Source organism: Canis lupus, chromosome 13, assembly GCF_011100685.1.
Source record: "Canis lupus familiaris isolate Mischka breed German Shepherd chromosome 13, alternate assembly UU_Cfam_GSD_1.0, whole genome shotgun sequence".
In the NCBI taxonomy this organism is placed as follows: Eukaryota; Metazoa; Chordata; class Mammalia; order Carnivora; family Canidae; genus Canis; species Canis lupus.
Window position 1 is genome coordinate 1,502,420 of NC_049234.1, and position 24,128 is coordinate 1,526,547.

The 24,128-nt window shown below is 37.2% G+C and overlaps 1 protein-coding gene and 1 non-coding gene across 12 annotated transcripts in view; one reads left to right on the top strand and one right to left on the bottom strand.

Moving 5' to 3' along the window:
• The window catches only part of VPS13B (vacuolar protein sorting 13 homolog B), a 734,128-nt gene that overhangs the window by 291,614 nt on the left and 418,386 nt on the right, over positions 1-24,128 (top strand). For all 11 annotated transcript variants that reach the window (XR_005368417.1, XM_038555171.1, XM_038555170.1 and 8 more), the window contains one exon: positions 20,128-20,237. Coding sequence is in view for 10 of the 11 variants with exons in the window: in XM_038555171.1 (XP_038411099.1) it covers positions 20,128-20,237 (110 nt within the window). In the remaining variant the exon portion in view is untranslated. The remainder of the gene's footprint in view (positions 1-20,127; positions 20,238-24,128) is intronic.
• LOC119865542 lies at positions 21,238-21,343 on the bottom strand. The gene has a single exon (XR_005369132.1). It is a non-coding gene; the product is annotated as a U6 spliceosomal RNA (small nuclear RNA).

The following is a 24,128-nucleotide window of genomic DNA, read 5'->3' on the forward strand; positions in this document are numbered from 1 at the left end:
TAGGTATCTTATGCTTTTGGGTGCAATTGTAAATGGGATTGACTCCTTAATTTCTCTTTCTTCAGTCTCATTGTTAGTGTATAGAAATGCCACTGACTTCTGGGCATTGATTTTGTATCCTGCCACGCTACCGAATTGCTGTATGAGTTCTAGCAATCTTGGGGTGGAGACTTTTGGGTTTTCTATGTAGAGTATCATGTCATCGGCGAAGAGGTAGAGTTTGACTTCTTCTTTGCCAATTTGAATGCCTTTAATGTCTTTTTGTTGTCTGATTGCTGAGGCTAGGACTTCCAGTACTATGTTGAACAGCAGTGGTGAGAGTGGACATCCCTGTCTTGTTCCTGATCTTAGGGGAAAGGCTCCCAGTGCTTCCCCATTGAGAATGATATTTGCTGTGGGCTTTTCATAGATGGCTTTTAAGATGTCGAGGAATGTTCCCTCTATCCCTACACTCTGAAGAGTTTTGATCAGGAATGGATGCTGTATTTTGTCAAATGCTTTCTCTGCATCCAATGAGAGGATCATATGGTTCTTGGTTTTTCTCTTGCTGATATGATGAATCACATTGATTGTTTTACGGGTGTTGAACCAGCCTTGTGTCCCAGGGATAAATCCTACTTGGTCATGGTGAATAATTTTCTTAATGTACTGTTGGATCCTATTGGCCAGTATCTTGTTGAGAATTTTTGCATCCATGTTCATCAGGGATATTGGTCTGTAATTCTCCTTTTTGGTGGGGTCTTTGTCTGGTTTTGGAATTAAGGTGATGCTGGCCTCATAAAACGAATTTGGAAGTACTCCATCTCTTTCTATCTTTCCAAACAGCTTTAGGAGAATAGGTATGGTTTCTTCTTTAAACGTTTGATAGAGTTCCCCTGGGAAGCCATCTGGCCCTGGACTCTTGTGTCTTGGGAGGTTTTTGATGACTGCTTCAATTTCCTCCCTGGTTATTGGCCTGTTCAGGTTTTCTATTTCTTCCTGTTCCAGTTTTGGTAGTTTGTGGCTTTCCAGGAATGCGTCCATTTCTTCTAGATTGCCTAATTTATTGGCGTATAGCTGTTCATAATATGTTTTTAAAATCGTTTGTATTTCCTTGGTGTTGGTAGTGATCTCTCCTTTCTCATTCATGATTTTATTAATTTGAGTCTTCTCTCTCTTCTTTTTAATAAGGCTGGCTAATGGTTTATCTATCTTATTAATTCTTTCAAAGAACCAACTCCTGGTTCTGTTGATCTGTTCCACAGTTCTTCTGGTCTCGATTTCGTTGAGTTCTGCTCGAATCTTTATTAACTCCCTTCTTCTCTTGGGTGTAGGATCTATTTGCTGTTTTTTCTCTAGCTCCTTTATGTGTAAGGTTAGCTTTTGTATTTGAGTTCTTTCCAGTTTTTGAATGGATGCTTGTATTGCGATGTATTTCCCCCTTAGGACTGCTTTTGCTGCATCCCAAAGATTTTGGATGGTTGTATCTTCATTCTCATTAGTTTCCATGAATCTTTTTAATTCTTCCTTAATTTCCTGGTTGACCCTTTTATCTTTTAGCAGGATGGTCCTTAACCTCCACGTGTTTGAGGTCCTTCCAAACTTCTTGTTGTGATTTAGTTCTAATTTCAAGGCATTATGGTCTGAGAATATGCAGGGGACGATCCCAATCTTTTGGTATCGGTTCAGACCCGATTTGTGACCCAGTATGTGGTCTATTCTGGAGAAAGTTCCATGTGCGCTTGAGAAGAATGTGTATTCAGTTGAGTTTGGATGTAAAGTTCTGTAGATATCTGTGAAATCCATCTGGTCCAGTGTATCATTTAAAGCTCTCGTTTCTTTGGAGATGTTGTGCTTAGAAGACCTATCGAGGGTAGAGAGAGCTAGATTGAAGTCACCAAGTATAAGTGTATTATTATCTAAGTATTTCTTCACTTTGGTTATGAATTGATTTATATATTTGGCAGCTCCCACATTCGGGACATATTTATTGAGGATTGTTAAGTCCTCTTGTTGGATAGATCCTTTAAGTATGATATAGTGTCCCTCTTCATCTCTCACTACAGTCTTTGGGGTAAATTTTAGTTTATCTGATATGAGAATGGCTACCCCTGCTTTCTTTTGAGGACCATTTGAATGGTAAATGGTTCTCCAACCTTTTATTTTCAGGCTGTAGGTGTCCTTCAGTCTAAAATGAGTCTCTTGTAGACAGCAAATAGATGGGTCCTGCTTTTTTATCCAGTCTGAAACCCTGCGCCTTTTGATGGGGTCATTAAGCCCGTTCACATTCAGAGTTACTATCGACAGATATGAGTTTAGTGTCATCATGATATCTATTCAGTCCTTGTTTTTGTGGATTGTTCCACTGAACTTCTTCTTAAAGGGGAATTTTAAGAGTCCCCCTTAAAATTTCTTGCAGAGCTGGTTTGGAGGTCACATATTCTTTCAGTTCCTGCCTGTCCTGGAAGCTCTTTATCTCTCCTTCCATTTTGAATGAGAGCCTTGCTGGATAAAGTATTCTTGGTTGCATGTTCTTCTCATTTAGGACCCTGAATATATCCTGCCAGCCCTTTCTGGCCTGCCAGGTCTCTGTGGAGAGGTCTGCTGTTACCCTAATACTCCTTCCCATAAAAGTCAGGGATTTCTTGTCTCTTGCTGTTTTAAGGATCTTCTATTTATCTTTGGAATTTGCAAGCTTAACTATAAAATGTTGAGGTGTTGAATGGTTTTTATTGATTTTAGGGGGGGATCTCTCTATTTCCTGGATCTGGATGCCTGTTTCCCTTCCCAGATTAGGAAAGTTTTCAGCTTTGATTTGTTCTACATATTCTGGCCCTCTGGCCCTTTCGGCGCCCTCGGGAACCCCAATTAAACGTAGGTTTTTCTTCCTCAGGCTGTCGTTTATTTCCCTTAACCTATCTTCATGGTCTTTTAATTGTTTGTCTCTTTTTTCCTCAGTTTCCCTCTTTGCCATCAACTTGTCTTCTATGTCACTCACTCGTTCTTCCACCTCGTTAATCCTCGTAGTTAGGACTTCTAGTTTGGATTGCATCTCATTCAATTGATTTTTAATTTCTGCCTGATTAGCTCTAAATTCTGCAGTCATGAAGTCTCTTGAGTCCTTTGTGGTTTTTTCTAGAGCCACCAGTAGCTGTATAATAGTGCTTCTGAATTGGCTTTTTGACATTGAATTGTAATCCAGATTTTGTAACTCTGTGGGAGAGAGGACTGTTTCTGATTCTTTCTTTTGAGGTGAGGTTTTCCTTCTAGTCATTTTGCTCAGTGCAGAGTGGCCAAAAAAGAAAAAAGAAAAAAGGAAGAAAAAAAAGAGAAAGAGAAAGAAAGGGGAGAAAAGGGGTGGGAGAAGCAAACAGAAATCAAAAAGAAAAAAAAAACACACGGGGAGTATCTTCTGATTCTGTGTACTTTAAGTCCCTTGACTTCCCCTGGAACTTGTCCATCTAGCTGGTCTTCTGGGGGAGGGGCCTGTTGTGCTGATTTTCAGGTTTAGCACTTGGGGGAGCTACTCTGCCCCCTGCCTGGTGCAGGGCTCAGTGGGGGTTGTTTACCCCGTGAGGCCCCAGGAGGAACAGCCCCAGTGGCGGAGGCAGCTCTGGAGCCCTGGAGTCAGCTCCCGCAGTCACCACGGAGCTCTCCGTCTGCAGGGCCTGGAGGCTCCGGGGCGGGGCCGCTGATCTGCTCAGCTCGGGGCAGGAGCGTCCTTGCTGTCCTGGGCCCTCCCGGCCTCTGCCTGTCCCGGGGGAGGCCGGGTCCTGGGCTGTGTCCCGGCGCCCTGTGCTGCGGGGCCTGCACTGTTGGATTGGCGCTCCCGCCCCGCAGCCCCCTCCGCGGAGCCGCCCCGAGCCCCCCCGAGCTGCTCCCGCCCCGCAGCCCCCTCCACGGAGCCGCCCCCGAGCCCCCCCGAGCTGCTCCCGCCCCGCAGCCCCCTCCACACGGAGCCTCTTCCTCTGCCCGAGCCCCCCCCAGCTGCTCCCGCCCCGCAGCCCCCTCCGCGGAGCCGCCCCCGAGCCCCCCGAGCTGCTCCCGCCCCGCAGCCCCCTCCACGGAGCCGCCCCCGAGCCCCCCGAGCTGCTCCCGCCCCGCAGCCCCCTCCGCGGAGCCGCCTCCGAGCCCCCCGAGCTGCTCCCGCCCCGCAGCCCCCTCCGCGGAGCCGCCCCCGAGCCCCCCCGAGCTGCTCCCGCCCCGCAGCCCCCTCCGCGGAGCCGCCCCCGAGCCCCCCGAGCTGCTCCCGCCCCGCAGCCCCCTCCACACGGAGCCTCTTCCTCTGCCCGAGCCCCCCCAGCTGCTCCCGCCCCGCAGCCCCCTCCGTGGAGCCGCCCCCGAGCCCCGCGAGCTGCTCCGGGTCCCCCGTGCGCGCTGCAGCCCTTAGGGAGCTCGGCGCACTCTCCCGGGGCGCAGGTGTCTGTTAGTGTCCCCGGGAGCCCGAGGGCATCCCCGCCCTCCTGGGTCCTGCTCCACCTCCCCGCGAGCCCCTTTCCCCCGGGAAGGTCGGTGCAGCTCCTGCTCCTCCGGGACGGGGCTCTCCTGTCCTGGGGACACTCGCCCCGGCCTCAGCCCGGCTCCTCGCGGGCCCTCCCCCTTGGAGGCCTTTTGTGTCTTTACTTCTTTTTCCCCGTCTTCCTACCTTGATAGAAGCGCGAACTCTTCTCACTGTAGCGTTTCAGGTGTTCTCTCTTTAATTCTCAGGCCGAATTGATAGATTTTCAGGATGATTTGAAGGTTTTCTAGGTAATTTGGTGGGGACAGGTGACTTGGGGACCCTACTCTTCCGCCATCTTGTTCCTCCCCTCGGGGAGTTTTAATTTGTTGGTTTTGATACATACAGGAAAACGTTTATCAAAAAATTTTTGTTTATTGTTGATACTTGGTGGTCTTAGAGTTCTTGTGTTAGAAAAGAAGCTTGAGGGCAGCCCGGGTGGCTCAGCAGCTCAGTGGTTTAGTGCTGCTGTCAGCCCAGGGCGTGATCTTGGAGACCCCGGATCGAGACCCACGTCAGGCTCTCTGCATGGAGCCTGCTTCTCCCTCTGCCTGTGTCTCTGCCTCTCTCTCTCTCTCTCTCTCTTTCTCTCTCATGAATAAATAAATTAAATCTTAAAAAAATTTTTTTAAAACTTGAATTTCTGATAATTTGAAAAAAATAACTTTTCTGAAAAAGAATGCTGGAATGGAGAGGCATATCTTGGACTTAGAAACACTTGAAATTTATAATATTTTGGATGAGAAGTAATGATGTTAAGTACCCAGAAAATACATGCTTATCTGGACTTAATCAAAAAAGCATTGCTTTTAACTTCTGAGTTAAGATTTATTTTTATAAAAAATTTTTAGTATTCAAGGATTTCATAATTAAAATGTACTCTCTGTCTTGTCTTTTGAGTACTACTGTGATTTCAAGAGTCCTTTCCAACCTCTACTGGTACATGGAATTTAAAAATTACAGACATCATCTGGTGGGGATGACTCTGAAGATTCTTCCAGTTATATAAGAACCATTTTATTAACAAGCATCCATCCATCCATCCATCCATCCATCCATCCATCTATTATTTAAAAGGGATTTATTTATTTATTTGAGAGAGTGAGAGCAGGAGAGCATGTGAGCTGGGGGAGGGGCAGAGAGAGAGAGAGAGAAGCTGACTCCCTGCTGAGCGTGGAGCCTAGTGTGGGACTTGATCTCAGGAACCTGAAATCATAATGTGAGCCAAACCAAGAGTTAGATGCTTAACCAAGGCACCCCAATAACAAGCATTATTAAGCTTCTTGCTGGAATCTATAAATAGAAATACAACAATATAATCCTTCACCCTGTTTGCTTAAAATTTAAGCCAGATGTGGATAACTTCATATAATCAGCAAAATTAAAATGCCAAATCAGTAATAATACCTATGAAGTATTTAGAGTTAAACACATCTGTATTGGCTCTAAGTTATACCATACTAATACTCTTTTATTCCAAGTTATTATACGTCAATTCATATTTTATATATCATTAATTCAGAGGGTAGTTGTCTCTTTATATTGGCTTTATAAAGTTCATAGGCTCAAGCTATTATATGCTAATATGATTAAGATATATGTTGGAGTTTTAGGTCTGTTTATGAAAGAGATGAAGAAATACTTGAAATTAATAAAACTAATAATTTGGACAATAGAAAAGATTTTACTGAGGTGTATGAGTAAATTGATAAATTTTATAATTATATCTTGATTTATAATCTATAGTTTGATTATATTGTCCTCTAAGTTCATTTTATTTTTTAAATTCTTTTTAACCAATTTCTTTTTATTTTTAATTTTTATTTATTTATGATAGTCACACAGAGAGAGAGAGAGAGAGGCAGAGACATAGGCAGAGGGAGAAGCAGGCTCCATGCACTGGGAGCCCGATGTGGGATTCGATCCCGGGTCTCCAGGATCGCGCCCTGGGCCAAAGGCAGGCGCTAAACCGCTGCGCCACCCAGGGATCCCTAAGTTCATTTTAAATTGAGGAATTGGTTTTAAATGTTACTATGTAATTTATAGGATTGTAGATTTGTTCATTCTGATATCGTGCAGGATCGCTGTGATGGGAATTCTACATGATGAAAATCCTGAATAAAGAACAATGACAAATTGCAGATAAATTAAAGAGAGACTTTTATGAGATCTGATCATTTTCCAAAGGGTTTTATTTGTGGTGAATCAAAGTTTGGTTTTTGTCTCTTCTATGAACCAAAATTTTCATTGAAATTCAGAATTGACCAGGAAAAATGCTAGTGTAGTTTCTTGGTTTTAGAATATAAATAATATAATCTATTAGTAAATCGTGAAGTGATGTGTTTGTTCTACCTTGGTTTGTATATAGCATGGTTCATAGAGTTGCAGATCTTTTTCTATAGTACATTACTTGAATATTGCCATATATACATTCAGACATAGCACTATTTTATGTTCAAATAAACACATATATCACATACACATATATGTAATACCTGAAATTTCTGTGCAATATACTTGTATCTATACTTTGCTTCTTTTCACGTTATTTTAAGTCATTAATCACCTAGTACTCATCTTGACAAATGCACTCCTTAATCCCCATCACCTATTTAACCCATTCACCCACCCACCTCCCCTCTGGTAACCATCAGTTTGTTCTCTGTAGTTATCAGTCTGTTTCTTGGTGTGCCTCTCTCTCTCTTTGCCCTTTACTCCCCTTTATTTCCTAAATTCTGCATGTGAGTGAAATCATATATCTTTGACTTCGCTTAACACACTCTCTAGCTCCATCTTATGTCATTGTACGTGGTTAGATTTCATTCGTTTAGTGACTCAGTAATATTCCTTTGTGTATGTATATATGTACCACATCTTCTTTATCCATCAACTGATAGACACTTGGGCTGCTTGCATTCTTGGCTATTGTAAATGCTACTATAAACAGAGGGGTACATGTATCCCTTTGAATTTGTTTTTGTATTCTTTGGGTAAATATTTAGTAGCTCTATTTTTAATCTTTTGAGGAGCCTCCACACAGTTTTCCGTAGTGACTGCACCAATTTGCATTCCCACCAACAGTGTACAAGGGTTCTTTTTTCTCCACATTCTCGCCAACATTTATCATTTCTTGAGTTGTTGATTTTAGCCATTCTGACAGGTATGAGGTGATATCTCATTATTTGATTTGCATTTCCCCGATGATAAATGATGATGAGCATCATTTCATGTGTCTGTTGGTCATCTGAATGGAGATCTTTGGAGAAATACCTTCTTTGGAGAAATACCTGTTCAGATCCTTTGCCCATTTTTAATTGGATTATTTGTTTTTTTGGTGTTGGATTTTTTAAGTTCTTTATATACTTTGGATTCTAACTCTTTATTAGATATTTCATTTGCAAATATCTTCTCCCATTCTGTACACTGCCTTTTAGTTTTGTTGATTGTTTCCTTCACTGTGCAGAATCTTTTTATTTTGCAGTCCCAATAGTTTATTTTTGCTTTTGTTTCTCCTACCTCAGGATAGATATCTAGAAAAATTATTGTCTGTGCTCTTGTCTCATCTCAGAGTTTTATATTTCTGTCTCACATTTAGGTCTTTAAACCATTTTGAATATATCTTTGTGTATGATACAGGAACATGGTCCAGTTTCCTTCTTTTGAATGTTGATGTCTGGTTTTCCCAACATCATTTTTTGAATAGACCATCTTTTGCCATTGGGTATTCTTTCATGCTTTGTCAAGGATTAATTGACCATATAATTGTGGTTTACTTCTGGATTATCTATTCTGTCCCATTAATCTTTGTGTCTATTTTTGTGCCAGTACCATACTATTTTGATTACTGCAGCTTTGTAATATAACTTGAAATCTGAAATTGTGATGCCTACAGCTTTGCTCTACTTTTTTCAAGATTGCTTTGGCTATACAGAGTCTTTTGTGGTTCCACATAGATTTCAGGATTAAATATTTGTTCTAATTCTGTAAAAAATGCTCTTGGTATTTTGATAGGGATGGCATGAAATGTGTAGGTTGCTTTGAGCAGTAGAGACATTTCAACAATGTTTCTTCTTCTAATCCATGAGCATAGAATGTCTTTGCATTTCTTTGTGTCATCTTCAATTTCTTTCATCATTGTTCTATAGTTTTCAGAGTACAGGTCTTTCACCTCTTTGGTTAAGTTTATTCCTAGATATTTTATTGTTTTTGATCTAATTGTAAATGGGATTGCTTTGTTAATTTCATTTTCTGGTGCTTCATTATTAGTGTACAGGAATGCAACAGATTTCTGTGGAATGATTTTGTATGCTGTGACTTTACTGAATTCATTTATCAGTTCTGGTAATTTTTTGGTGGTCTGTGGTTTTTCTACTATAGTATTGAGTCACTTGCATGCAAGTAAGGAAAATTTTACTTCTTCCTTGATGATTCCTTTTATTTCTTTTTGTTGTCTGATTGCTGTGGGTAGCACTTCCAGTACTATGTTGAATAAAATAGGTGGGAGTAGACATCCTTTTTTGTTCCTAAGGTTAGGGGAAAGGCTCTCAGTTTTTCCCCATTGAGGATTATGTTAGCTATGTATTTTTCGTATATAGTCCATATTATATTGAGGTATGTTTCCTCTAAACTTACTTTGTTTGGAAGTTTTCCTTTTCTATTTTTTGGAATATGCTTTTTTTCACTTTATAGTGTTCTGCATTATATTTGTGTCATTAGTTATATGTGCGCTTCATAATATAATAGCTGATTGATGTTCCATTAAAGAAATTATCATAGTTTGACTGTAGATGTTGATATTATTTACATAGTTATTATTATAAATAATACTACAGATGAACAGATTTGTGCCATTTTTCTGTGCATATATTTAAGAGCATTTACAAATGTTACAGTAGGATTCCAAGAACTAAAATTGCTGGATCAGTGAGTATGTACATTGAAAATTTTGATGGGTAATTCCAAAGTGGCTTTCAAAATGCCTGTACCCATTTCCATTTCTTTTAGCAACCATGAGAGTGTTTTATCTTTCATAGCCTTATCTGTATTAGAATTTCATTCATTTAATACTCATCTGCCATTGGAAAATTATCTTTTTGTTTTACCTTGGATTTCTTTGCCATTAATGAAGTTGAGCTTTAGTGAAGGCTGGTTGTATTTATTCTGTGATTTGTCTGTTTATATTTTTTGCTGATTTTTCTGTTTGTTATGTATCTTTTTTCTTAGTAACTTTTAGGAGGTTTCCTATATTGTGAATATTATCTGTGTTACCTATTTTTCTAATATTTTCTTCTAGTTTCACTTTTGCTTTCAATTTTGGTTATGGCTTTTTATTGTTCAGAAGTTCTAAGCTTGCTTATTGATTGATTGATTGATTGAGGCTTCACACCCAGTGTGGAGTCCAATGCAGGCCTTGAACTCAAGGCCCTGAGGTAGTCAGATGCAAAATTGACTGAGCTCTGCCAGGCGCCTCAGAAGTTCTGAGCTTTTCATTGTGAAAGCTGTCTATAATTATCTTTACAGTTTTAGAGTTTTATGTCTTGAATGTGAAGATGAGAAGAAAACTTTGAAATATCACAAATTATTAATTGACACAGTTTGAGATTACTATTAAATCTCACTTGTGCAGTCTTTGCCAGTTGAGAAATAAGACGCATGAGTCAGATAGAAGGAGACCAGTTATTAACTTAATGTCTGATAAAATTGATTAACAGATCTGGAGAGAATGAAAGAGACCAGTAGGAAAAATAAAAACACAGTCATGATGCAATCCAGTTCTTCTACATTCTCTGTACCTGAAGTGGACTGAAAAAAACATGCAACAGTATAGCTGACTCACTTTGAGTTTCTAACCAAGGAATACAGAAAGCTCCTTAATGTTGTAAAGGGATCGTGTGTGTCATTGTTTCAGATTACTTAGGCTGTTGCCTAAAGCACTCATAACCTCCCCTGCCATCCTTGTTCTGAATGATGACATTCTTTTTTAACTGAGAAAGCTGAAGTGAGTCAGTGGCTCTAATTGAGCTCTATATTCTCAGTGTTATACTTGGCTAAAAAATGGAAAGGTCAGTGATGGTCAAAGTCTTAGTGGTAGAAGCTAATTAGAATCAAAGGATGTGCAGGGCAGCCCGGGTGGCTCAGTGGTTTGGTGCCACCTTTGGCGCAGGGCGTGATCCGGGAGACCCGGGATCGAGTCTGTGTCAGGCTCCCTGCATGGAGCCTGCTTCTCCCTCTGCCTGTGTCTCTGCCTCTCTCTGTGTGTGACTCTCATGAATAAAAAAAATAAAATATTTTGTTTTAAAAAAGGGTGTGCAAAATTTGGTTAAATGGGAAAAAATAAAGTATATATGTACATAAATAAGTGCTTACTAAATATTTTTGTATGATATGAATTGGGCTTAACAATAAAATTGGCAAGTTTAGAGGACAGTGACAGAATCTATAGTAAACTAAAAAATAAGACAAATGCAGTTTTTACACTATTTTACTTCTAGTTCCCACCATCCTTTTCTTTCTGCTCTGTGGACATATATTTTAGTTCTTTGTGTAATTTTACCCCACACTGTATTGTTATTATTCCTACTCCAAATAGTTCGGAGTTTTAAGGGAGATTTAAAGATACACATGCACACACACACATACATATGCAGGTGTGTCTGTATATAACTGTAATTGTATATATAAATAAAAATAGCATATTTTTAAAGCAATCTTATTTACATATTTAGTGTTTCTGGTGTTCCTCATTTTCTAGAATTGAATTTCTATCTGGTATATTTCCTTTCATTCTAAAGTACTTCTCTTAATTTCTAGTAGTGCAAGTTTTTAGGAGACAAATTGTTTTTGTTGTTTTGTCTTCATTTTTAAAACATACTTTCAACAGACATAATTCTAGATTGTCTTCTCTTACTTCAGCACTTTAAAGATAACCATTCCACTGTCTTTGCATCGCTGTTATTTCTGATGAGGAGTTATTCTGTTTTCATCATGGTTTCTTTATATGTAATGTCTTTTTTTTTCCCCCTGAGTAATTTCAGAATTTTTTTCTGTTTGCTTTCCTGCAATTTGACTGTGATGTGTCTAGATCTGTTTTTCTTTTTAATTATTCCTCTTGGTGTTTGCTTAGGTTTTTTTTTTTTTTTTAATCTGTCTGTTGGTATTATTTATCAGTTTTGAAAAGAAATTTTCAAAGAATTTTTCACCTCCAGTATTATTTTTAAAATTCTAATATTTCCATTTGTCTCTTTTTAATAGTTTCTTTTTCTCTATTGCAGTTCCCCTTTAGTTCATGTACACTACCTCAGAGTTGTTTTAAAATCTTTGATAATTCCAGTATTTATGCTACCTTTTGAACTTGGGCTATTGATTGTTTTCTTTTTGATGATGGTTATTTCTTTTCTTTTACTGTCCTTTATAATTTTTTAAATGAATGTCAAATGTTGTGTATAAAAAGAATAATAGGGACGCCTGGGTGGCTCAGCGGTTGAGCATCTGCCTTCGACTCAGGGCGTGATCCTGTAGTCCTGGGATTGAGTCCTGCATCGGGCTCCCTGCAGGGAGCCTGCTTCTCCCTCTGTCTGTGTCTCTGCCTTTCTCTCTGTGTCTCTCATGATAAATAAATAAAATCTTAAAAAAAAAAAAGAATAATAGTACCTACTTTATGCCCATAAAACAACATGCCTCTTCTGTCATGTTATTAGTGTAGTTGTACCTGGTTTTTGCTTCTCCTCCTTTATTTTTAAATTTTTACTATTGATTATATTGGGTGTTATTCTGATGTTGGCAAATTGAACACCAATAAAAAATAAATTTATTATTAAAATTAAAAAAATAAATTTTTACTATTGAAGTAGAATTGACATGCACTTATTTACTGGCGTAAAACATAGTGGTTCAATTGTGTACATTGCTTACCATGTTAAGTGTAGTTGCTATCTGTCACCATATAGCATTACTAAAATAATATTGACTATATTCTCTATGCTTTATGTTCTTTGTTTTTATTCTGTAGTTGAGCTGGGTCAAGTTCTTTATTTCAATGGAGTGTGACATAGGTTTCACATTTTTTTATGAGCAGGATCACAATTTTTGTTTCAGTATGGTTTGTGATTTTTCTCTCACTTCTTATCTGTGCTCAGACCTAACATGCCTTGTTCGCTTGTTCTTAGAGGGGGATCTGTCTTAGTTCCACTTTTCTTCTCCTAGTCACAGATAGCCCTGTTTGGTGCTCATTGGAAAGTTCGGAATGACGGTGGGATTTCCCTTAGTTCTCCTTCTTTGCTCTCAGAAGTCATCAGACTCCATGCACCTGCTGTAGGTAGGGTCTTCCTCATTTCTTCAGTCGTATGCTATGCCATTCTCATGAATATTTGGTGGAGGTTTGTTGAAAAAATGCCGGGTAGGTACATTCCTATTGTGTCTATTATTCTCAGAGATTCTACATTGTCATGCCAGTCCCCAAACTGGTCTTTAAACATTTGTTAAAATTTCTCTTGTTTTTTTTCTTAACAACTTGTTTCTCCTCCTACTGCTACACCAAGAATGAAAGCCACTATTCATTCCTTCCTGCCTATGACTGGCCTTTCACTTTTATTTTTGTTCATGAGATTTCTTTGCAAACACTGCTATATCTGATGAATGTTGAAAAGCTTTAATAGGTTGGTTATATGGCTTATTTTGTTATGATGGGATAGAGTTCTCTTGTGATTTTCTATATCCTAGGGGAAGGCTTGGTAATTGTTAATTAAGTAACATGAGCTACCATACTTACATACCTTAGAGTCTTATGATTCAGTTGTACTAAACTTGACGATTACCTTGAATAAAGTTACCAGTAGTTGGCAGCTCAACCCTGCCCTGTCATTTCTTGCCTGTGATTACTCTATCTTGCCTTTATTCTCCACCCATAGTTTTGATTCTTTTTTATTTATTTAAACTGACCAAAATTCATGAAATTATTCTTAAAAAAAAAGAGTAGCAAATAATTTCTTAAGAGATATACAAATCTAAAATATCCTTACTTTACTATAGCTACATAATAGAAAAATAGTGAGTTTTAGCCACTGAAGCTTAGATGAACATGAATATGTTTATGTTTTTTATCTCATTCATTGGTTTAACGTAAGATACAGGATGCTTGTCCCCTTTTATACCTTGATATTTTACAAGACCATCTTATTGGCCAACAAAGTTTTAGAGCTAACAAGCATGTATGTTTAATTATAATCCTTTGCACTTTTGTTCTGTCACTCTTTTTTCATTCTAATTCTTCAGTTTAGGATGTAACTGAAATGACAGTTGGTGCCTTAGTTTAATTAATTTGTGAAGCCTGAGTGGAATGTGCGTAAGTGAGTCATTTTGGCAGTGAGCAGAGAAATAAAGCACACTTTTCTCATTAGTTGTCTCCCAGGCTAAAATTAAACAGAATAATATATTGTCAAATTTTAGTGATTTATGGGGTATCTGTTCTGAGTAAACTCAAGATTAGACTAGTTGTCTACGCATGTCAGAACATGTGTGTTATTTTTAAAGGCGAGGTCTTGTAAATTGAGCATAATATGAAAATATCCCTTTAAATTTAAAAGAACTTTATTTCTAAATTTCAACTAAATTGATATTAAGTTAATAGATAATTCTCTTTTATCACCTGCTTAACATTCGCAGGCTGGCTATTATGTCATTCAGTCATCTCTGACATAATGTAATCAAATAACTTTTATGAACATTTGTTGGTGAGGAATAAAATAGGGTTTTAAGGTTAGTTTTCAAATCACAGTATTTTGGTGCATTTGTTTTCGTTTTCCTGTCTCTAAAACTTCAATTAAAAAGGAATGCTACTGGGGATCCCTGGGTGGCTCAGCGGTTTGGTGCCTGCTTTTGGCCCAGGGCACGGTGCTGGAGTCCTGGGATCGAGTCCCGTGTCGGGCTCCAGGCATGGAGCCTGCTTCTCCCTCTGTCTGTGTCTCTGCCCCTCTCTCTCTCTCTCTCTCTCTCTCTTTCTGTCTCTCTCTCTGTGTGTGCGTCTATCATGAATAAATAAATAAATAAATCTTAAAAAAAAAAAAGGAATGCTACTAACTCAATGAGAAAGTTTTTAAAAAAAATTTCTCAGTACATTTAATTTTTGGTGCATCTGAAAAGACTTTTAAAATAACTTGCCCACTTTGGAGAATGTCTAATTTTTGAATTTACTTTGGTTCTTTGAAGTTCACATACTATTAAATTTATAAACTTCTTTGTTTATATAGGGTTTGTGGGTGTATTTTTCATCATAATTTTTTAAAAGTTTGTGTTTATCCTGAGAACATGTATGTAGTGAGTTGTGTCTGCATGGCTATGGAAAAGGATGAGATTTCTTTGTCTTTGCATCTCCTGATAGAATCTCTGTGATTTGTACAATACATTGTAGTTAATACTAATAAATAATAGAAATGATTTGTTTAATAAAATATATCTGTGTTTTTTAAAAGTTTTTAATTTTCAGTTAGTTAACATGTAGTTTAATATTAGTTTCAAGTGTACAATTTAGTGTTTCAGCAATTCCATACATCGCCCGGTGCTCATCACAGGTGCACCTCCTTAATCCCCGTTTTCTATTTCACGCATCCCTCCACCCACCTCCCCTGTGGTAACCATCAGTTTGTTTTCTGTAGGTAGGACTTTGTTTCTTGATTTGTTTCTTTTTTCCTTTATATTTATTTGTGTCTTAAATTCCGCCTGTGAGTTTAATCGTATGGTGTTTGTCATTCTCTGACGTATTTCACTTAGCATAATAATATCTAGCAAATGGCAAGATTTCATTCCTTTTTATGGCTGAGTAATATTCCATTGTGTGTGTGTGTGTGTGTGTGTGCATGCATGCATGTGCGTGTGTATCACATCTTTTTTATCCATTCATCAGTCAGTGGACATTTGGGTTGTTCCACAATTTGGCTGTTGTAGATACTTCTGCTATACATATCAAAATGCCTGTATCCCTTCAAATTAGTACTCTTGTGTTGTTTGAGTAAATAACTAGTCGGCAGTGGCTGGATCATAGGATGGTTCATTCTATTTTTAACTTTTTGAGGATCCTCCATACTGTTTTCCAGAGTGGCTGGATCAGTTTGCATTCCCACCAACAGTTCCAGAAGATTCCCCTTTCTCCACATCCTGGCCAACACCTATTATTTCTTGTGTTGATGATTTTAGCTTTTCTCACAAGTGTCAAGTGATACCTCATTGTAGTTTTTGAGATGCATTTATTTTTAATTATACATTTTGACTTTATTGGGCTTCTTGAGTTTGAGGCTTACTGTCTTCCAACAATTTTGTAAAATTCTCAACTGTTTTTAGCAATATTGCCTCTTCCCCATTTTTTGGTATCTCCCTCTGGAATCTAACATATGTTTAGTTTTCTTAGTCCTCATATCTCTTAACATCATTTTATTTTTTTTTAAGATTTTAATTTATTCAGAGACACAGAGAGAGAGAGACAGGCAGAGACATAGGCAGAGGGAGGAGCAGGCTCCATGCAGGGAGCCCGACGTGGGACTCTATCCCAGGTCTCCAGGATCACACCCCAGGCTGCAGGCGGCGCCAAACCACTGCGCCACCGGGGCTGCCCTTAACCTCATTTTAACAATCTTCTTTCACTTTTCTCTTTCAAATGCATTCTAAATGAGCTCATGTGCTTCTTCCACTTCACTTTTTTTCTCTTCAACTATAGTTAATCTGCTATTTAACCTGCCCAATGAGTTTATTTACATCAAGAACTGTCATTTTATAATTGCCATTTTCCTTTAAAATACATACTTTCTGTGGGATCCCTGGGTGGCTCAGTGGTTTAGTGCCTGCCTTTGGCCCAGGGCGTGATTCCTGGAATCGAATACCACATCAGGCTCCTTGCCTGCTTCTCCCTCTGCCTGTCTCTGCCCCCCCTCCCCCGCCCCCGTCTCTCTCTCTTCTCTATGTCTCGCATGAATAAATGAATAAAATCTTTTAATATATATATTATTTTAATATATATGTATATATATTCTTTCCCGATACTTTCTCATTGTTTGATAATCTGCAGGATACCATACTTTTGCATTTTAAACATTTTATACCTAGATGTTTGTTTTCTATATTTGAATATTTCCAGTATTTGAAAAGTCTAAATTTGTTGTTTGTTGATTTTTCTGACTGTCTCTCACAGTGGCTTGCTTTTGTAGTGCTTGCTAATTTTTTGTTAAGAGAACCATTCACAGTTCATAATTTTTGATAGTTACATGACAGTGAATTGGAAACTTTTCAAACAGAAAATTTTATTCTGCTAGTGGCCAGAGAGATAAACCTCAACAAGAAAATTTAAGGCTTATCTACCTCTGTTTTTTCTTGGCCACAGTTTGAGATTCCTAATTATATTCTCCATCATGGCAGTTGTACTTTTTTTTTTATATTCCCTTTTTAAGAGGTAACATATCTCACATCTTTTCAATAATTATTTTGATGTTTATTCCCATATTTTTAAATAATATGACTTTTCTTGATCTTTCACTTTAGAGCAAAATTTATTGATGTCTTACTGTGCAAAATGATATTTGGCTAACTTTCAGTCTCTCTTGTTCACATCATACATTCCTCTTACATATACCTACTCTCAAAATTGTTATTACCATGTTTGATTAATCAATGAATGTATTTTTTCAGAATTTACATATCTCTGTCTATAAATATTCATGGTACAATCATGTTGTATCTTATAATTAGGTTATCATTTCTGTCATAGCATGTGTTTTTCCTGTATTTAATAATTGTTTTATCGCTGTTCTGAGGGCACTGGGGTGGTTCAGTCAATTAAAGGTTTGACTCTTGATATTGGCTCAGGTCATGATCTCAGGGTCATCAGATCGAGCCCTGCATCCAGCTCTGTGCTGAGCATGGAGCCTGCTTGGGATTCTGGTTCTCCCTCTCCTTCTGCCCCTCCCTATGTTCTCTCCCTCAAAGTAAATAATAAATATACTTTAAATATTATTATTATATTTTTCACATACTTGTCACTAATTCAGTATTTTCATTTGGGGCATTCCTGTCACTCTCCTCCTGTGTTGGATCTTTCATCTCCTAGATCCCACATTCTTCTATCTTGTTTTGCAATTGCTTTTTGTGGAACACATTTCTTATTGTTAAACATATGTTATTTGTGGTATCTTTAATATTCATTGTGATATTTATTATAAAACAAATTATATTACAGTGAGCTTATCTGATAAACACTTCATAGTAATTTAAATCTGACTGTAATTTCATTTCTTTATATGTAATTTAGAAAAGTCTGAACTTTAAGATTGAATTATTTATTCTTGAATTTAAAATTTTAAAACTCTTCATTTAAATGTATACAGTTTCTTTAAAATTAAGATTTTAATTTTTATGCTTTCTATTACAGGAAATAATAAATATGTTAAGTTGTATTTTCTAATTGACTTCAGTTATGACTCCCCTTTTTCAATTATCCTGTGTTTAGTTTCTCCTAGTCAATCCTTTTTGATATGTATTTGACTTAATCATTGCTCAGCAGCACATCCATTGGTACATGGAAGTGGGCAGGATTGCAGCAGAATGCTGCCCCAAATCTATACTGAATCTGGGTCCCTGGGAAAAGAAGAACTAAAAGGTTAAATAGGAATACACATGATATTTTTACTTGTTTGAAAATTATGTGCAAAAATTTAAAATGGGGGTATTTCTCTTGCTTACTTCCCTACATCTTCCTATCTCTTATCTCTGGTAGTTTACTTTTCATAGGAGTTGGTACTAACAGTAATTGTTTAGATAATCTGCAGTGTTATAGAACCAGATTTTTGCACCTAACCTGAGAACCTATCTACCTTTTATTATGACTCTCTACCCCTACCATGTGGCCATTACTTTTCTAGAAACTGGAGATATAGTTGAGAGCAAAACTGACGAATACCTCTTATTTGATATCCCATGTCCCAGTAGAGCTAATAATATTTTATCAGAAAGTATATGTAGAGATGCAGAAATGTATTTATGAATGCACATAACCTGCATGTAAATTAAGAGTGGGATGTTACGCTTTAGTTAAATCCTGTGTGATTGCTTTTTATCAGAGAGGGACTAATATACTTTCCTAGGATCAAATTTCAACTTCAGCTTTGTGTTTTATGTCAGAATGCTAGCCTGTGTTTCATCTAGGCAGATGTCTCTCTGGCTTCTGAACACTTAAAGCTGTAATTTGCAGTGATTTATTGAGTGGTTGTAATAATCCTTCCTTTAACATCGTGAATTAAGTTTGTAATATAAACAGAAAAAGAAGATAATATTCTGTTCTCATGACTGATATGGAAATTGCTCTTTGCCTAAAGAATAAAGCATATTATTAAAGACAAATTCACTTTTTTAATAAATTTTTTAAAGATTTATTTATTTATTTATTCATGAGAGACACACAGAGAGAGGCAGAGACATAGGCAGAGGGAAAAGCCGGCTCCTTCCAGGGAACCTGATGCGGGACTCGATCCTGGAACCCCGGAATCACGACTTGAGCCAAAGACAGATGCTCAACCACTGAGCCACCTAGGTTTCCCAAATTCACTAAAAAAAAAAAAATTATTTAAATGCAATTTAGTTAACAATGTATTATTAGTTTCAGGGGTGGAATTTAGTGATTCATCAGTTGCATATAATACCCAGTGCTCATTGCATCAAATGCTCATTACCCAGTTACCCCATTCCCTTAGACTTTCCCTTCGAGCAATCCTCAGTTTGTTTCCAATAGTTAAGAGTTTATGGTTTGCCTCCCTCTCTGCTTTTGTCTTATTTTATTTTTCTTTATCTTGCCCTATGTTCATCTGTTTTGTTTCTTAAATTCCACATGAGTGAAATCATGTGGTAGACTAATTCACTTTTGATGAGATATAATTCTTTTTCCATAAAATTCACTATTTTTAAAGTGCATAATTTAATGGTTTTCTAGTATATTTACAAAGTTGTGCAACAATCACCATTTTCTAATTCTGGAACATTTTAATCACTCCCCAAAGAACTGCATATCTATTAGCAGTTACTTTCCATTCTTTCCTCCCCTCAAACACTGGCATTCACTTTTTGTGTCTATGGTTTTTGCCTGTTCTAACGATTTCATTTAAGTGGAATCATGCAATGTGTGGTTTTCTGTGACTAGCTTCTTTTACTTAGCATGTATTCAAGGTAGTATAGCATGAATCAATACTTGATTCCTTGAGATAAACAAGTAATTTTCCATTATATGGCTATATCATATTTTGCTTATCCATTCAACGATTCCTGGACATCTGTGTCATTTCCACCTTTGGGCTATTATGAATACTGCCTTGAAAAGTTGGGTACAGAGTTTTGAGTAGAGTGATTTTAGTTCTCTTGGTACATACCTAGGAATAAAATTGTTGGGCCATATTATGTCTGTATATTTTGCCTCTTGAAGAAATGCCAAAGTGTTTTTGAAAGTATTTGTACCATTTTATGCTCCCACCAGCAGTATATGAGAGCTCAAATTCCTCCACATCTTTGTCAGCACTTGTTAATTTGTCTTTTTTATTATAGCTGTCCTACTTGGAGTGAAGTGATATAAAGCTTGCTATTTTTTTAATGAGGAATTAAAACTATTTTAAAATCTTGATTTTTAGGTGCCGTGCTTCTTTGTAGCGTACAAGGAGTAGCAGTTAATATTGACCCAGTCTTATATAACTGGCTTGTTTATCAGCCTCAGAAACGAACCAGTAGACATATGCAGCAGGTGAGAAATTTTTATAATTCTCTTAATGAACAAATCTTTTTCTCAGTATTTGTTAGAGTTATACATAGTCTGCATTGATTTTTTTTTTTAATGGATGTACCACAAGTCCTTTGTCCTCTGCTCTACCTGTTTCAAATAATTGTATTCTTTCATTTCTAGACAGAAAATTATAGCTCATAGAGAGTTTCATTGACCATTGAGATGAATTTCTAAGCAATTGCTGGTAAAGCGAAACACTGGAGAGAATAGTTTAAGTAGTCCTATTTTACTGACCTCTTTTTCCTCATGGTGCCTAGATGTGTATTCTGAGTGTCTGATGCATGAGAATTGCATAGTAAATGTTAGCTATTGTTTTTATTATCTCTGTATTTCCTCTTCATCTTTGGGTTTACTCAACAAGCATTCGTTGAGTGCCAAACCCCTGGATTGGGATAGTTGGTGTAAAAGAGTTAGGATATATGCTTATTTAAAAGGGTATAAATAAAAAAAAAAATAGAAGGTTATAAATCACAAAGTAAAAAGTAGCTAATTTTAGTTTCTGGAATGCTTAAATGGAATTCTTACAGATGGGTTTTATTATTCCCATTTTAAAAATGAAGAAACTGGGGCAGCCCGGTGGCTCAGTGGTTTGGCGCCACCTTCAGCCAAGGGTGTGATCCTGGAGACCTGGGATCGAGTCCCATGTCAGCTCCCTGTGTGGAGCCTGCTTCTCCCTCTGCCTGCGTCTCTGGTTCTCTCTCTTTCTGTGTCTCTCAGGAGGAAATAAATAAAATCTTAAAAAAAAATAAATAAAAAATGAAGAAACTGATGCTTATTGACATTTAACATAACCTACCTTATTGTCACATGTAGTAAATGGCAGAACTAAATGATTCTCAGGCCAAATTTATGCTATCTTTTTTTTTTTTTAATTTATGCTATCTTGCATTGCATTTTCCCATTGACTTAGTTGTAATTTTGTTATATTCTAATTGAAATAACTTTGCATCTTTTTTTTTTTTTTAATATGGAATATTTCATGAATTTCTCTGTCATCCTGCACAGGGGACATGCTAATCTTCCCTTTATTGTTCCAGTTTTAGTATATGGACTGCCAGTGTGAGCACTGCATCTTCATTTTTTAAATTTAAATTCAATTAATAAACATATAATATATTACTGGTTTCAGAGGTGGAGGTCAGTTAATGATTCATGAATCTTAACACTCAGTGCTCATAACATCGCAGTACTACATCTTTTTTCTGAAGTAACTTAAAGTTAGTTGATAGAAAAAATACACAATTTTATAATTATATAAGACAAAAATTGACAGAGACACAGGCAGAGAGAGAAGCAGGTTCCCTGCAGGGAGCTCAATAGGGGACTCTATCCCCAAACCCGGGATCACACCTTTAGCCAGAGGCAGACCCTCAACCGCTGAGCCACCCAGCCATCCCAAATTATTTGTTATAAGTGGAGGTTTATGCCTTTGATCCCATTTGCTCCACTGCTCCCATGAGTTTGTCTTTATTTATTTTTTTTTTAAGATTTTATTTGAGAGAGAGAGCACACAAACGGGAGCTGAGCAGAGAGCCCAGGGTCCTGGGATTATGATGCCAGCCAAAGGCAGATGCCTAAGTGACTGAGCCACCCAGGAATCCTTCTTTTTTTTTTTTTTCCTTTCTTTTTAAATATACCACATACGAGTGAAATTATGGTATTTTTCTTTTTCTAACTGATTTCATTAGCCTAATTGCCTTATTAGGTCCATCCATGTTGTCACAAATGAGAAGACTTCCTTCTTTTTTATGGCTGAATAATATCCCATTGTTTTGTAAATTCTCATTGGTGGTTTTATTTATTTATTTATTTATTTATTTATTTATTTATTTATTATTTATTTATTTATTTATTTATTTATGATAGTCACACACACACACAAAGAGAGGGAGAGAGAGAGAGAGAGAGAGAGAGAGGCAGAGACACAGGCAGAGGGAGAAGCAGGCTCCATGCACCGGGAGCCGGACGTGGGATTCGATCCCGGGTCTCCAGGATCGCGCCCTGGGCCAAAGGCAGGCGCTAAACCGCTGCACCACCCAGGGATCCCTCATTGGTTGTTTTATAAATGATGCAATTATGTCCCCATTCCTAGAGATATTCCTGAAGGTCTAATCATGTTCTAACAGCTCAAATAGATTATACATTCATTTGATTGATACCAGACATCTTTAAAGGTTTTGATGCTTACTTTTATTTTTATTATACTGTTTTATAACTATTTAAAATTAAGTATAAATATATATTTAAAAATATTTTTCTAAGTTCAAAAATAATAGATTTATTTAAAAATAAAACTAACAGGGGATCCCTGGGTGGCCCAGCGGTTTAGTGCCTGCCTTTGCCCCAGGGCATGATCCTGGAGTCCTGGGATTGGGTCCCGCTTTGGGCTCCCTGCGTGGAGCCTGCTTCTCCCTCTGCCTGTGTCTCTCTCTCTCTCTCTCTGTCTGTCTCTCATGAGTAAATAAAATCTTTTAAAAAAAGAAAAATTAAAAAAAAATAAAACTAACAAATGTTCATAATCCTACTTGTACAGTTACAAACAATATTGAGATAAATATCCTCATAGCTAAATCTTTGCATTTTTAAGTGTTCTCTTAGAATATATTTTTGAAAGTGTAATTAATAATTAGAGGCATGTGTTGGAGCACTTGAGTGGCTCAATTCATTAAGCATCTGCCTTTGACTCAGGTCATGATGTCAGGTTCCTGGGATTGAGTGCCACATAGGGGCTCCCTGCTCAGTGGGGAGTCTGCTTTTCCCTTTCTTCTGTCTCTCCCCCTACCTCTTTTCTCTCTCTCTCTCTCTCTCTTTCAAGTAAATAAAATCTTTAAAAAATAGGTAAGGGCATGTATTTTAGCGCATTTTGAGGCTTTTATTATATTATAGCTTACCTTCCAGAATTGGTAAGAGTTTACGATTTCACCAGCACTTCACAGTATTACTATTTTACTACAGTTTATCATATCTCAAAAATACACTTTTTAAAATATTCTTAACCTATTATTTTATTCTTATTTTTTTAACATTGGGTAATTGAGAAAATAGTATAATTGAGCCCTATGATCTTTTCACCTAGCTTTAATAATTAATCAACTCATGACTACTCCTCTTCACTTTTAAGACTCTAGTGGCTGAAAAATGCCAATATTCAGTAGTGGTGAAAACCTAGAAAATGGATAAACTCATATACTACTGTTATGAGTGAAAGTTGATAAGTTGACAGTATCCAGTAGAATTGAAAATGAACATAATCTTTAACCCTCAAATCCCACTTTTTTGATATATATCCTAACAGATATACTCATAGAACACTAAAGAGTCATTATAAGCCTCTTATTGCAGTATTTATTGCAAGAATGTAAAATTGGAGACAACTTGAATGCCTGTAAGGAATGACTCTAAGGAAGTGGATAAAGTATGACATATTCACATGATAATTTATTAGTAGAAACTATATGATAGGTCTTAATATGAATGTCTCAAGTTGTACTTAAAACAAAAACCAATTTCCCAAGGATATATGCAATATGAGAGTATGTGTATTTTTCCAAAACTACCATTAGAAATAAATAAATGGTGAAATAAATGGTATGTATGAGTTGTATGAGTGAAGATAGTTGTAAAACATGAATTTCAGGGGTTATATCAGTATCATAATAGTGGTGATTCATGGAGGAGTAGGCAGGTGGCTAGCAGTTGAAGGGATTTTATCCCCATCTGAAACATTTCACTGGTCTCTTAAAAAAAAAAAAAAAGGAAATATGATAACAATGTAAACAGCCAGTAATTATTAGATATAATGGGAATGTGGATGTTGTTTTAATTCTTTATAATTTCATATATTTTTACATT